This window comes from Phragmites australis, chromosome 2 (assembly GCF_958298935.1).
Source record: "Phragmites australis chromosome 2, lpPhrAust1.1, whole genome shotgun sequence".
In the NCBI taxonomy this organism is placed as follows: domain Eukaryota; kingdom Viridiplantae; phylum Streptophyta; class Magnoliopsida; order Poales; family Poaceae; genus Phragmites; species Phragmites australis.
In genome coordinates this window covers 9,794,212-9,809,437 of record NC_084922.1, presented here as the reverse complement: position 1 = coordinate 9,809,437, position 15,226 = coordinate 9,794,212, and the positions used below count along the sequence as shown (strand labels likewise).

General features: G+C 48.4%; 2 protein-coding genes and 1 long non-coding RNA gene across 3 annotated transcripts; 1 reads left to right on the top strand and 2 right to left on the bottom strand.

The window, feature by feature from the left end:
- Window positions 1-1,714: 1,714 nt before the first annotated feature.
- LOC133898824 (homeobox-leucine zipper protein HOX29-like) lies at window positions 1,715-7,343 on the top strand. The gene is made up of 17 exons (XM_062339586.1): window positions 1,715-2,543; window positions 2,635-2,794; window positions 2,888-2,994; window positions 3,112-3,202; window positions 3,289-3,384; window positions 3,475-3,588; window positions 3,665-3,748; window positions 3,828-3,983; window positions 4,068-4,142; window positions 4,230-4,336; window positions 4,434-4,626; window positions 4,724-4,909; window positions 5,005-5,082; window positions 5,242-5,376; window positions 5,465-5,796; window positions 5,886-5,994; window positions 6,993-7,343. Exons 1-17 carry the CDS (start codon window positions 2,344-2,346, stop codon window positions 7,287-7,289), a joined length of 2,520 nt encoding a protein of 839 aa, XP_062195570.1. The 5' UTR covers window positions 1,715-2,343; the 3' UTR covers window positions 7,290-7,343.
- LOC133898844 (uncharacterized) lies at window positions 7,166-8,607 on the bottom strand. The gene is made up of 3 exons (XR_009906274.1): window positions 8,192-8,607; window positions 7,371-7,995; window positions 7,166-7,278 (listed from the first exon to the last, which is right to left on the bottom strand). It is a non-coding gene; the product is annotated as an uncharacterized LOC133898844 (long non-coding RNA).
- Window positions 8,608-10,083: 1,476 nt separating this feature from the next.
- Window positions 10,084-11,422, bottom strand: LOC133909845 (uncharacterized). The gene is made up of 2 exons (XM_062352392.1): window positions 11,345-11,422; window positions 10,084-10,826 (listed from the first exon to the last, which is right to left on the bottom strand). Exons 1-2 carry the CDS (start codon window positions 11,396-11,398, stop codon window positions 10,269-10,271), a joined length of 612 nt encoding a protein of 203 aa, XP_062208376.1. The 5' UTR covers window positions 11,399-11,422; the 3' UTR covers window positions 10,084-10,268.
- Window positions 11,423-15,226: the final 3,804 nt, after the last annotated feature.

Here is a 15,226-nt window from a genome sequence, read left to right as displayed (position 1 = left end):
ATAAATTTATTTCTTATAAAAAAATTAGTTTTTTGAGTAATCCTAAATGATTGTAAGACAATAAATTATCTTAAAAATCCTTAAGAAACTAACAACATAGGCCTACATTGCAAGCTTGTTTCTTAAGAATAATTTCTTACTTTCTCTTCTCTTAGACATCATCTAAGAAACAAAACATTATGAGTGGTCTTACAAATATTGCTACTTATAATCACTGGTACAGTTGCAGTGTAATTGTAATAGAGACAATAGAGAATAGAACTTGAGAATCGAGGGAATGAATTAGATTATTTCATTGCATTGTGATGTCTCGAATATATACAAATCGAAGGGATGCCGTGACACCTCTTCCTAATAAATATGAATGAATAATTACCATAGGTAATATAATTGATCATTTGTCAACAGGTACAAAGCTAGTATGAAGAAAGAGCTATTTTCATGCTGAAAATTGTAGTAGAAAATTTAGTCTTTTTAGACGGAGTAGGAAATTTAGCAGTGTGCATACTGTATAGAGGATTTCAGGGGGCAGCTGGAGCAAATGATATTATCGAATTCGCGAAATTCCATGGGCAAATATCCCCGATTTTTTTAGGGGATCGAGCATTCACGCGCCGTGTCAGGGGGATATCTTGAGTACAACGCTGGTAAAAATATAAAGGAGAGCGAAAAGAAAAAGGGAAAGGGATTCCTTTAAGCACTGCTGCTGCTTAATTTTATTTTGTTCCCTCCTCTCTCGGCGTGATGGGAAAAGGAAAAGATGCAGGTTGTATTCTACCGATAGAAAAACAGAGAAAGAAAAGAAAAGCTCCGAATCTCCTAAAGCATGTGCAGAAAGCTCTCACTTATTTGTTGTAAACTTGTTCGCGTTTTGGCTAATCTGTCATCAACTCTAACGAAACGCTTACATTTAATTTCAGTAATTGATCCAAACACCCCCTCATGTTTTTTTTTTAGTAGAAAAGGTTTACGTTAAACTAAAGGCACAGCTAAATCGCTGGCCGCGTTACTGGTTACAAAGTCCGGACAATGTTCGAGTCATAGCCTAGGACCATTCCCAACAAGACAATCACTGAATTTTGCTAGAGCATCTACTACGTAATTACATTCTCGTGGGTAGAACCTAACCTCGAAAACATTGAAGTGTAACGGTAGCACACTTCGGACTTCCATAGCAAGAACACCTACCGGAGACAGATCAAAAGTAGTCGTTTTCATAGCAGCAACTAGATTTGCAGCATCAGATTTCACAAAATATTTGTCATTCCCCATTCACTAGTATATCGAATTGCTGTTAGGATAGCTATCGGTTTAGTTTGCAAAGCATTCGTTGTTTTGTCAATTCGGTCTGCACCTGCTGCTTAAAACGCACCGGCTTCATCCCTCACAACAAAGCCTCAACCTCCAGATTAAACACCCTACATGTTGCAATACATACATATGTCTGAAAGAGGATGAAATACTCTAAGGGGTAAATTATAATTACTGATCGAATTTCACAACAATGAATTTGATCCTACGAGAATTATATTGTTTGTTGTGAAAATGTTGCGCTCTAAATGGGGCTGAGCCATTTTATAACTACCCAAATGGTTGCTTTCGGCTAATATTACACTATAGAATTGCTAGCCCAGAGCCCAGATGATAGAATTAAGGTGTACTTCTAGTTATAAATATATATCGTTTTGGAAAAGATTGAGTCAAATTTTTAAAACTTTATCTAACAATAGCTTTCAAAATATTTTTAGTTTGAAAACTGAAAATTGTTTTGAAAATGCTTTTATAATATCATAAATTTAATATATATACATTGAAGACCATAGCAATAAGCAGGAACCATCCTTTTCTAGAAACTAGTAATAGCAGCAGCAGTATCGATTCGCGTTTTGTATAAAGAAGACGAGCAGCTCGCTCGTGGCAGCAGTCCCAGCTCCGGGCCGGCCGTTTCCAGAAGCGCGCGGTCCTCCTTGTGCTTACCGATGTCCGGGCATTAGAGGGAAGCGGCACCGGTGCTCCGGCAATGGCCTCTCGCCCCCATGCTATTCTTCTACTCCTACCAACGCCACACACAGCCACATGCGTCCCTGTTCCCTCGACTTCCACTTCCACTCCACTTGATCACCACGTCGCCAATGCTTGCATGCCACGATCAGCCCAGCTAGCTTAATTAGCAAGAGCTATCTGTCTTCTATCTGACCAGCAACGAGCTTCCTACTCAATTGCTGCCATAGCTTGGGCCTTGGTGTGCTAGGACGTTAGTTTGGTTGTTTAATTTGGTGTCTGAGTTCTTGGGGTGGCATTGCGGCAGCCGGCCGGCCGAGACCGGAGAGAGATTTATACTACATGGTGACGGCGAAGGAAGCGGCGGCGATGGACGCGAGCAAGTACGTGCGTTACACGCCGGAGCAGGTGGAGGCACTGGAGCGGCTCTACTATGAGTGCCCGAAGCCAAGCTCGCTGCGCCGCCAGCAGCTCGTCCGCGACTGCCCCGTCCTCGCTAACGTCGACCCCAAGCAGATCAAAGTCTGGTTCCAGAATCGCAGGTGATGATCTGACGCTGCCACCTCCCTCGTCCTCTTCCTCTTCCAGCGCAATCGACCTGTTCTTGATCCGAATTCAGTTGATGCCATGTAGGTGCCGGGAGAAGCAGCGGAAGGAATCGTCGCGGCTGCAGGCGCTGAACCGGAAGCTGACGGCCATGAACAAGCTGCTCATGGAGGAGAACGACCGCCTGCAGAAGCAGGTCTCGCAGCTCGTCTACGAGAATGGCTACTACCGGCAGCAGACGCAGAGCGTACATCTCGAGCCCCCACCTCATCTCCTCCCACTTGCTGCAGTCCAACACTCTGTTAACTACTACTCCTCTTCCGGTCGGCCAACGTTGCAGGCGGGGCTGGCGACGACGGACACGAGCTGCGAGTCGGTCGTCACCAGCGGCCAGCAGAACGTGGCGGCGCCGCCGCAGGCCCAGCCGCGCGACGCGAGCCTTGCTGGGTACATTATTCTTTCTTGGCTCACTAGCCACTCCCTGTCCATGTTCCTTTTGCCTTTTCCATGCTTTGGAATTGGAGTTGGCCTAGCTAGCTTATGGACGGCTCGTTGTCTCTGCAGGTTGCTGTCCATCGCCGAGGAGACATTGACGGAGTTTCTGTCCAAGGCCACCGGAACCGCCGTCGAGTGGGTCCAGATGCCCGGGATGAAGGTTGGTTTCCCGTTTCCTTTTCTTTTGAACAGCACATGAAGTTCTTGCGTGGTTTGTTCAATCTTTCTTGCCATGGTCACCTGCAGCCTGGTCCGGATTCCATTGGAATCATTGCCATCTCGCATGGTTGCGCGGGTGTCGCTGCGCGAGCTTGCGGCCTCGTGGGCATGGAGCCTGCGAAAGTAAGCTTCTTTGGTTCACTTCGCAGCCACCCCTTGCCACTGTCATTTCTGAGAAACTCAGAGTAAGGTGTTGAGTCTTGTGAACTTCAGGTTGCTGAAATCCTCAAGGACCGGCCGTTGTGGCTGTGCGATTGTCGATCCATGGAAGTGGTGAATTTGCTGCCTGCTGGCAACAACGGCACAATTGAGCTGCTCTACTTGCAGGTAGAAGTTCTTCCTTCAAATTGCTGAATTCAAAGGGAGACAACTTCTTAATTTTTATTCTATTTTTCGTTTTTAGCTCTATGCTCCGACGACACTGGCACCAGCTCGCGACTTCTGGCTGCTGCGGTACACCTCCATACTTGATGATGGAAGTTTAGTGGTCAGTTACTGTACATCGACATTTATGTGCAATTAGCATGTATGCATCTGCCATTTGCTTGACTGTTCTCGCTCTAAAGGTATGTGAAAGATCACTCAGTAGCAAGCAAGGCGGCCCAAGCATGCCTCTTGTCCAGCCTTTTATCAGGGGCGAGATGCTTCCTAGCGGGTTCTTGATCCGGCCTAGTGATGGTGGAGGCAGTGTCATACACATCGTTGATCATATGGACTTGGAGGTAATACAATTCAGAAAACTAATAACAATCACATACACTTAAGTTCATCTATCACAGAAATTTAAGCTCCCTTTGCGTTCACAGCCTTGGAGCGTGCCTGAAGTTGTGCGTCCACTGTATCAATCATCTGCAATAGTTGCCCAGAAGATGTCTATGGCGGTACAGCAGCATGAATTACAATCTTCCTCGTTGCTCTAGTAAATAGCAAATCAAATTATACGTACTGATTAAATTTCACAAATCCAGGCTTTGCGCTATCTTAGACATGTGGCACATGAAGATACCCATTCTGTAATAACCGGATGGGGACGGCAGCCTGCTGCTTTGCGGGCTCTGAGCCAAAAGCTCACCAGGTTAGCTTCTTGACCAGCAGACAGATTATGGATGCTTCTTGTCATGAATCTTCTTCGGTAAAAAGTGTACCCCCCCCCCCCCTTTACACTTTTTCAGAGGTTTCAATGAGGCTCTCAATGGGCTTGCTGATGATGGATGGTCTGTGGTCGAAAGCGATGGAGTGGACGATGTTTGTATCTCTGTTAACTCATCCCCGAGTAAAGTGATCAATTGCAATGCAACTTTCAATAATGGACTGCCCATAGTCAGTAGCAGTGTTCTCTGTGCAAAGGCATCGATGTTGCTGCAGGTTAGTTTCATCTTGCAGTTACAATTTCTTTTTGTTTAGGACCTGTAAGCATAGTCCAATTTTATTTTACTTACATCACTTCTACTACTATTTTTAGGATGTTTCTCCGCCATCGCTCCTGCGGTTTATGCGGGAACAGCGGTCGCAGTGGGCTGACAGTAATTTAGATGCATTCTTTGCGTCTGCAATGAAACCCAATTTCTGCAATTTGCCCATGTCTCGCCTCGGAGGATTTAGTGGTCAGGTCATACTTCCTTTAGCCCACACATTTGACCCTGAAGAAGTAAGCTCTATTCTACTTTGAATTGCAATAGTCCTACCCAGTTTAACAAAGTTCTTATTCTTAGTGTTTTTTGATCACTTAATTTCTTATTTCAGTTCCTCGAAGTTATAAAATTAGGAAATGCTAGTAATTATCAAGACGCGCTCATGCATCGTGATCTGTTTCTGTTGCAGGTAACTTTTAGTTCCACTTTTTACAACTTTGTAATTGACACTAATTGAATCCATGAACAAGATACCCTGATTCATAAAATTTGATCATGTTGTCCAATTGAACTTTGCGAAAGTTCCTTATATTTCTCTGTAAAACTGTGCCCTGTGCTGAATTGGCAGATGTACAATGGAGTAGACGAGAACACACTAGGCGCATGTTCAGAGCTTATCTTTGCACCTATCGATGCATCGTTCAGTGACGATTCTCCACTGCTGCCTTCCGGTTTCCGCATAATCCCAGTCGACTCTCCAATTGTAAGTACATCTCACCCAAGGCAGAGGTAGCATTCCAATTTGAACTTGAACAGGCAATGAACTCTACTTCTTCATATACATATGTCAGGACACATCTAGCCCAAACTGCACGTTGGACCTTGCCTCCACCCTTGAAGTTGGAACGCCCCGGAGCAGGATAACCGGCGGTGGTTCTGGGAGCGCTGCTTGCGCCGGTTCCAAGGCTGTGATGACGATCGCGTTTCAGTTTGCATTTGAGAGCCACCTGCAGGATAGTGTCACGACCATGGCAAGGCAGTACATGCGCAGCATCATCTCATCGGTTCAGAGGATAGCACTGGCACTCTCGTCTTTGCGCCTGGTTCCTCATGTCGGCATCGATCACACGCCTGCTAGTCCGGAGGCAACCACACTCTCCAGATGGATTTGCCAGAGTTACAGGTCTGTGGTTTGTATCCACTGTGATAGCTACCTTACTAGTGCATACATTCCGATACTTGATCTCTTACTGATGCTGCTTGCTTGTGCAGATTTCATTTTGGTGCCGAACTTATCAAATCTGCAGACGCCAGCGGCTGCGAACCGGGCCTAAAAGCCCTCTGGCGTCATGCCAGCGCTATACTCTGCTGCTCTCTAAAGGTTTGTTCCGTCGCATCGTTTGTCACAAACTGAAAATTGCTTTGATGTTGTCTGTTGAGAATTGTTCTCAGGTCCTATCTGCAGGTAGTATTGGATTTCAGAACTTACCTGGAAACTGTTTCAGAAAAAAACTAGCCGCAGCTTGTGAAGTATGGAAGGCGATCAAATTTGAGTTTCAGCCGGTAGATACCATCGATTAAGTAGATAAAAAGAAAGTCCAAAAAAAGAAGCGAAATAGAAAAATATCAGTTACGAAATGCAGTAATTCTTCTTTATTCTTCCAATCGATTGCAATTAAATTCATAATATAAGACTTCTCGGCTCTTATCCATTTTTTAATTTTTTAGGAATGAATACACCATTCAGTTTGGCAGACAGACCTCTCTGAATTTCAGAGAACACGCTAAAACATGTTTACGGAGTGAAACCTTCACCAATCTGGGATAGTTGTGTTATGTCTGAAAGATAGGCATAGTGACATACCATTCATGCATTTTCTGAGCACTGCTTTTTCAGAAGAAAAAAAAAGAAAGAAAAAAATGCAATGATGCTATGCTGGTGCTTCTGGTAATAAGATGGTGGATCTGATCTATGGCTTACATTGAGCCAACAAGTTCAGAGCTATTTTTTCGCATCACTCCATGATTAAATTCCTTGCTAGACTATGACAACCTAGCCAGAGAATTAGCATTTTTTCCGATAAAGGAAACTTTTATTAGCTCTCATCATTACATTAAAATGATACAAGCGAGAGTCCACTCCTAGCATTTGCGTAACTAAGACTCACACAGCCCAAAGCGCTAAAACAAAAAAGACCGGAAAGAAAAGTCCAAACATAGTCTGAAACTGAAACTGAGGAAAATTAAGGACTCGCTTAGTGTTCATTGTCTGATTTGTAACGACAATATTGAAGTGTTCGCCTGAATTTCTCCTTGATTACTTACTATCTCCTCGTCAGTCTTCACCTGGTTCATTGGTTGCGCAACATTTTCATGCAGGCCATGCCAGTCTTCACATTTGCGAACCAGTCCGGGCTCGACATGCTTGAGACGACGCTGGTAGCGCTCCAAGATGTCACCCTGGAGAAAGTCTTCGACGGTCAAGGGAGGACGAACCTATGCACAGAGCTCCCCGGCGTCATGGAGCAGGGACTCGCGTGCGTTCAGGGCGGGCTGTGCGTGTCGAGCCTGGGCCGGCCGGTGTCGTACGAGAAGGCGCTGGCGTGGAAGGTGCTCAACGACGACAGCAGCGCCCACTGCATTTGCTTCATGTTTGTCAACTGGTCTTTTGTTTGACAAAGTTCGTTGTCAATATTTGATCATCTTGTGGAATGTAAAATGATTGAAGAACCTATGATATCGTTTTGTATATCTTACCTTGTGTTTCTTCTCCCTTTGGAGAAGTGCTCAAACTCAAGAACAAGAACCAGATCGAGAATGGAAGATGGAGTGAAATCGATGGAGCACTGAGCCAAGTGAAATTCAGAAATAGTGAGTAAAAGTAGCGAAGCTTCTCCCGTAGAAGCAGGGATTGAATTTTTGGGAATTTCGTAGGGGATGAGATATCTAATTTTAGAATTTTATTTCACTACCACGTGAGACTCACAAGTAAATGATGAAAAATAATCAAAATTTTGATGAACTTTCACAATTTTCTATCCTTTTGCCGATGAATAAATAAAAAATTGTAAAATAAAATTAAAATCCCTGCATAGAAGTAATCTATCCGGGTGCCTTAGGTCAGCCCACCAACTGTTCTGTGCCGAAAAACCTGCTCCGGCCTTCCAAGCCCTCGATGACCCCTTCGTCCGTGGCGGCCACCCATTTGGGCTCCAGCTCGCCGCCGTCCGACCACTGCCTGCGACCCAAGCCCGACCACCGTTGAGCTGAGCAACATCTTAAGAAAGGAGTAGGAGGGGGCGGCGAAGGGGAATATCCGGCAGCGAAACTTGGAGGGGAGAGCTGGCAGTCCATTTGCCGCCGGTCGTCGCCGGAGCCAGAGCTACAGGCAGGGGGAGAAAGATATAACGGTCGCACAAGAGGGACTATGATGCAAATAATCAGGATCGTGATTATCAATCACGATCTAGTTTAGGGGGTTTTATGCAAAAAGTTGAATCGCGATTTAAGATTGCGATCCAAACTAGAGGGTTTTATGAAAAAATTTAGTAATCGCGATGGGGTTGCAAAAAGGTTACCTCGCGCATTCGCGCCGGATCCGCCGCACGCGGCCGCAACCTTACTCCGGTCCGGCCACCCACCCCCGAGGAGCCCGCCTCGGTGCTCAGACCGCGTCCACCCCATGCCCCGCCAGCCTTCCAAAGCTCTCCATCCTCCACTCCCCGCGCCCAAACAAGGAGGAGGAGGAGGTAGGAGACGAGACGTGAGATGGGGGTGGACGCGGTGGCGGCCATGGAGCTCCGAGCGGCCATCTCGTCTGCTCCGTGCGGGCGGGGAAAGCGCGAAGAGGCAGGCTGCACGCTCGATGTCGGCCCTCGTCTGTGGGAAACACTGCGACCCGCTAGCTCGTGCGCCGTGCTCAGGGCCCGCCTCACTCCCGAGGTGGTCGGCCTTTTTTTGGGGGGTCTCCGCCTAGGCTGCCGAACCCTGGAAAGCTGTGGGCTCTACGATGTCCTTGCCTCGGCCTGCCCTCTAGGAAGGACGGAAGGTGGCCTGTGCAGGAAACGGTGGGCATAGACGTAGAATAGAAGTTGAACCGTTCGATTTATTCGGTTTTTTTAGACGAAGTGCCTACAACTTTCTACAACTTTCAGCATCTGTATCAACAGAATTGCAAAACGTTAATAATAGTTCAATGATGACTGCCACTCGCAAACACACGCAGTGCCGACGCCCTCATCCTCAGAGGCTACCCAAAAAAAAAGCACTGAGCGTCGTTATCCTTCTTCATATCCTCCATCTGGCCCCGAAGCACCACATCTTCTGCTCTCTCGTGGCATCCCTCGCCCTAGACGTGGGATCCGCAGCCACCACCGTAGACAACCGGTGTGGCATGAGCTAGAAGGCTCTAGCATATGTTGTATTTGTTCGTGTGTGTTTATTTATACAGATTTGTAGTTGGTTCTACTTGTTGTATTAGGTCTTTTGATTTGTTGTGATATTTGTTTCGATTTGTTGCAGAAGTCTTTCGTATCTGTTGCAATGGTTACTTTAATTTGTTGTGGTAGATCTTTTAGCTTGTTGCAATTACTGTTTTGATTTGTTGTAATGTATCTTTTGATTTGTTGCGGAGTCTCTGGATTGGCTTCAGTTGTTGCATTTTGGCTTTTAAAAAGTTGCAACTTCTATTTTCCAATGTTGCAGTACTTGTTTCCAATTGTTACAAATATTGTATCATCATTGTCCTCTATTGCAAATGTTGATTTCAATTGTTGCAATGGTTATCCACCGATGTTGCCATTTCTATTTTCCAATGTTGTAGTCCTTATTTCCATCTGCCTACGCCGCTCTTTGTTGCCGTATGCCTTGAGTCATGCCCAAATCAAGGGTCTTGTGGGAGCTTGATTTTTCAGAGTATATGAAACGGGAGAGACATGGCTGCTATGATTTTGCTGTCGGTGTGGCCTGAGTCGATCTCGTTGACGGTCTGCTCAAAGGGGAAGGGATTGAGGGGAATGTTGCAGGGAGCATTCAAGTTTATTGATGTAGGAGTTTTTTTTGTTGGGATCAAACGGTAGCAATCTTGCTCGTCGGCTAGCACTTGGATCGGAAATTCAGGCACTAGCAGCTCCCTTTCTATACACATATGATAGGGTTGTTATCGAATCAGAGTACATTGATTGATTTCATTCGCATATGTCAGCTGTTAGTGGTGAATTCTTGATTTTTTTCACATCTTGATGCAATTTTTGCAATATGGAGACCTAGGATGTCGACCTTACCGTGGGATGTTGTAATTTTTACGATTAGTTTTGTTGCCTCATGAGGAAAAAGACGGATGGAGATGAATATTGCATGAAACATCTCCATATATTACGGTGAGAGTTTTTGTCATGATCAGACAACACAAGACTGTTAATATAGTTCAATCAGTCGATAGAATATACAGCCGATGCTAGCGTGTGGCCGGACATCTGGGCGCTAGCATGGCCCATAAAAAATAATGGTAAATAGCTGAAGTACATAAGTGAACAAAATGAAGATGGGCAAACACACGTAACATTCAAACATCAAAAATGAAAACTAACCAGTTACTAATACGGAGAACGTACACAAGGACACCATCATATGAACATCTTCCGTGAGCTCGCTCGATCATCTCCACGGATCCCCGGCGGGACCGCTCATCACGTCGGCCAGGAACCGCGGGTCGCAGCTGGGGGACCTTGAGAGCGCTTCCGCCCTGGACGCCGCCGCCGACGAGCCGAGGCGGCGCTCCTGGCACGACGCCGTCCTCCGGTCGAAGCTCCGCCGCGCGATGCGCCGCATGGAGCCCGCGAGGGACAGCGTCGGGTTCATCCTCGTGGTCGCGTTGAACTTCCTGCACTCCGCCTCGTGGTACTCCAGCGCGGCCGCCACGCCGCCCGACGGGTCCCGGCGCACGCGCTCGTTCACCGCCTCCGCGCACAGCCCGCACAGCCAGTCGCCGCAGAAGGACGCGCGGACGCCGCGGATGTACGCCGCCGTGCAGTCCTCCGCCACGCCGCAGCATGCGCAGCGGACGGTCTCCACCTGCTCGGAGCCGCCGCCGGCCTTGTCCGTGGAGGTGCTCGCGGCATGATCGGGGCATGGATTGCTAGTGCTTATGATGACGAGCTTCTCCAGTTTGTTTGAGATTTCTGAGTAGGCTCGTCGCACCACCTCTCTCTCATTCTGAAAGACAAATCAATAGGTTAAATATATATTTGTGTGTAGCTTCTCCATCCAAGCCAAATTCCAGTCAAATGTTTACACACAAACACAAAATTTCCCCTCTTCGAAGCCTATATTATATTTGTATATACAAATATATACAACGTACGTCTAAGCTTGGTTTCATTCACAAAATTAAGTAATGTGCAATGATAGACAGGCATGAGCATATGCATATATCTTATAACTTAAAAAAAAAAATCTCTCTTTGGGTTGATACTCCCTCAATTGTTCTTTTACCTGTCGTTTCAGACATTAGCACGATCTCTCTACTACACCATTTCATTATTCCTTTTTAAATACATATTAGCAAAATTATTACAAAATAGTGATATAGAAGCACATTAGCTAACAAATCTACTTACTAATTAAAGTTCTTAATATAGTTATGTACACTGGTGATAAAAAAAAAGGGATTATAAGCTAGCACACATTCTAGGACCGACAAGTAAAAGAGAAAGAAGGTACGTAGTGCTTACCTTTGGAGCGAGCCCGCTCGCTTTGGTCTGAATAGTTGTGGTTTCCTGCTGCATCTTTCTCTCTCTCGTCCGTATGTACCGGTGTTAGCAATATATATGATGCAATAAGGTGAGATCCTATCTCCTATTTATAGGCACGGATCGATGGGTAGTGATTTGCTCCAAGTAGTAACAAAAGTGCAACTTGAGTCGCTCCTTTTGCAACTTGTACAGGTGATTGGCGACACATACTCCTAGTTGCACCACAAGAAATTTGCAGAGGTGCATGCATCTAGCTTCTCCTAAATCTAGGGCTTCTCCTAAATCTAGGGCATCACCTTTAATGTGAAAAGAGAAATTTATGATAAAGGTAAACTAGAGACATCCATTAAGAGGCGAACTATCGGTATGGCACTATCGAACACAGCAACTGGCGCCGCAAAGCAAATCTCCTAGGAAAACAACGATTTCTAGACGGCCGGTGTTCATGCATCCCATGCAAACGAAAGCTGCTGTTTTTGTCACTAGACAGTAGACACTAGTAGCTACAGTCATGAGCAATCTCATGAACATATCATGCAAAAGGTGTAAAAAAAGAGCAAGGAAAGGCAACGTTAATTGGTTTTAAATGGACATGTCTTTTGTATTCTAGTTTCTATATATATCCACAGGATCTAGTATAGCCTACTGATTCAAAAATCAGCAAAGCTAGGATCTATGTACTGTGCATGAAAGCTGAGGCTGAACAGTTAGCCGTCCAATTGGGTAAGGTTATGTTGGACTAATCCCAAGGTGGGTCTTGCGCTCGTTTCACGCGGAACGGAAGGAGCCATGTTAAAGTTTCTAACGCGGAACGGAAGGAGCCATGTTTAAGTTAGAAACTTTAGTTAGTATATGGTTTCTATACGGGTCGAATATCGTATGTGTGCAGGAGTACGTATAGTTAGAGTTCGAGTCAGAATTGATTCAGTTTAGAGTTCGGTTAGTAGTCATTTTAAATATTGAGTTGTAACCCCTGGATTGCAGCGAGTTAATGGAGTCTAAATTTTCCTCCAGAGAAGTTTCGATCTGCTCCTGAGTCTTGCTTGTTCTCGACAAGATTGTAGGAATACTGTCGGAGGATGAACTCCTGTCGCAGGGATCCCGAGAGACCCCTTTTTAGAGATTCGGCCGGGGGATGATCCTGAATGAGTTCGTCGGAGAAATAAATGGAAGTGGAAATAAATGCAACGGCCGGTGGTGGGGGATGATCGACCTAGTGCAAAGAGAAATAAATGCACAGGAGTTTAGACAGATTCGGGCCGCACGGGGGTGTAATACCCTACTCCTGTGTGGATGCAATATCCTTCCTCGAAGGGAATCCTTCAAGGATATATCTGGTTACAAGGGTATATTGTCTAACAGAGAGCTTGAGGCTCCCTTGCTCTAGCTCTGCTCGAGCTTGCTTGCGGTGTTCTTCGGATGCTTTCTCGTGTATCTCTCTGATCTTGTTCGCGTCTCTTCTGTCTTGCTGATCTTGTTTGCTTTCGTGTTCGATCAAGGATCCCCTTTCCTGTGTTATCCATCCATTCCTTTTATACACTCGCCGACCACGACTTACCCCAAATGGGAAAGAGGGGGCTCAAGTTCCAAGACGCCACGACTGAGAAAGGCATCATCATTCCCTCTGGGCGAAGTGACAAAGGCGGTGGAAAAACGCGGCGCGCATCCGACCACCCGTCACTGTGGACGTTCTGGCGCCGTTGAGAGGGCCCACCGGGCGGCCACAGAGGCACCCAGCGCGCCCACCCTGTCTTGTTCTTCTGCCAGGGCAGGGTGGCAGGCGGAACGCTTTGATCCTGGCAACGTTATCCCGAGATACCCCGGATGATACGGGACGGGACCCGTGCAATTAATGGACCCACGCCCCCTGCCAAAGTATGGCAGGGACTGACACTGCGGCGGGAGCAGTTAGGAATGTCAGGATGTCAGGCCGCGCATGCCCATTAAATGCGGCCTCGGATCTTTGACTGGTTGACACCTCGTCGACGGGCCCTTCTGGGTCGTCGGGGCATCGGGTGTTCTCGCGCGAACCTTCGGAGAACCGAGTGCTCGGGGGCTGCCACGTGCAGCCCCGAGCACTCTCTCCCGAGCACTTGTGTAGAACCTTCGGGGAACCGAGTGCTCGGGGGCTGCCACGTGCAGCCCCGAGCACTCTCTCCCGAGCACTTCTGTAGAACCTTCGGGGAACCGAGTGCTCGGGGGCTGCCACGTGCAGCCCCGAGCACTCTCTCCCGAGCACTTCTGTAGAACCTTCGGGGAACCGAGTGCTCGGGGGCTGCCACGTGCAGCCCCGAGCACTCTCTCCGGAGCACTTGGCTGTTCGGCCCATCGGGGGACTATGGTACTCGGGGGCGAGCGGACACCTCCCCGAGCACTTTCTTCCCGGTACTTGGACTCTGTGGGTCATCGGGGAACTGGGGTGCTCGGGGACCAGAGGCTGTGGCCCTGAGCACCTTCTCCCGGAACTTAGATTTTCCTCATCCTGCAGGAGGGACCTCGCGGGATGGTGACACGTGGCGGACGGCTGGCCTGGTCTCGGGACTCAGGGACCCCTGGTTCCTGATACACCGACAGTAGCCCCCGGGCTCATTGGTAGGTGATGGCACGGAGACTGCGGATGGGCCCTTCATCGCGGACGAGGCCGAGGCTGGCGTGGACGCCACATGGCAGGCTTTCGAGAGGTGGCCTTTTTAGACCCGGGCCTCGGGTACGACCCAGTGGGGAGACGAGTAGACGCGTGTCCACACAACTCCCGAAGGGCATGACGACCGTACGGGCGGCACGCGCGGCCGCCGCGCAGATCGAGGAAAATACGCCTGGCAGCCGCTGACGCCGCACGATCGGTGGGAGATTCGCCTGGCGGTTGCGCCGATCGAGGGGGCGTCTCGCCGAGCGAGCCGTTGGGCGGCAACGTTTGAACTTTGAGATATAAAAGGGGGATGGGATCGATCCGTCCCCCTCTTTACGCCTTCTTGCACTCTTGCTCTTGCCTCCTCTGTGCTTCGAAGCCCTTAGAAACTTTTCAGGCGACCGGAGCACTTCTCCTTCCTTCTTTCCACCACCAAAGCACCTCCGCTCCTGCCGAGATGCCGAGAGTCGGAGGAGGCCATCGCGACAAGGCTCCGGACAGCATTCTGCCGGAGTCTCATCTGAGGAACGAAGAGGCGGCGGCCAAAATTAGGAAGCTGTTGGTGCCCGAGGGGCAGGAGGGAGCCGTGGTGGTGACGCCGGCGAACTTGTTGCCGGCGACAACCGTTCCCGGGCGGATTGTTCTCTTCACTTCTTTCATGGCGGCGGGGTTGATGCCGCCGTTCTCTACCTTCTTCCTCCAAGTTCTTGAGACCTACGGCATCCAGCTGGTGCACTTGAGCCCCAACTCCGTCGTGGTGCTAGCAGTCTTCGCGCACCTCTACGAGATGTTCGTAGGGGTGGCGCATTCGGCGACGCTTCTACGACACTTCTTCATCTTGCGGCCGGCGGGGAAGAAGAGAGGGCACTCCACGGTGGATGTCGCGGGGTGCTGCAGCCTTCGGCTACGAGACGGCCTGGGGGAGCACTACATCCCCCAGGTACTGCGCAGCAAGTGGGAGGAATGGCGACGGGACTGGTTCTTCGTCGACGTCGACCCCCACGAGCGTCTTGATCTACCAGAAGCGACGACGGAACCTCAGAGGTCGACGTGGGAGGTGCCGCCGCCGGAGGACGCGAGGTTGGAGCCGGTGTTTGAGCGCATCAGACTCCTGCGCGACTCCGGGCTGACCTCGGTCATGGTGGTGGTGGACTTCTTGCGCCGTCGCCTGGCGCCCCTGCGGGAGCGGGCCCAGCCATGCTGGTTCTACACCGGGCCTGAGGACATCACTC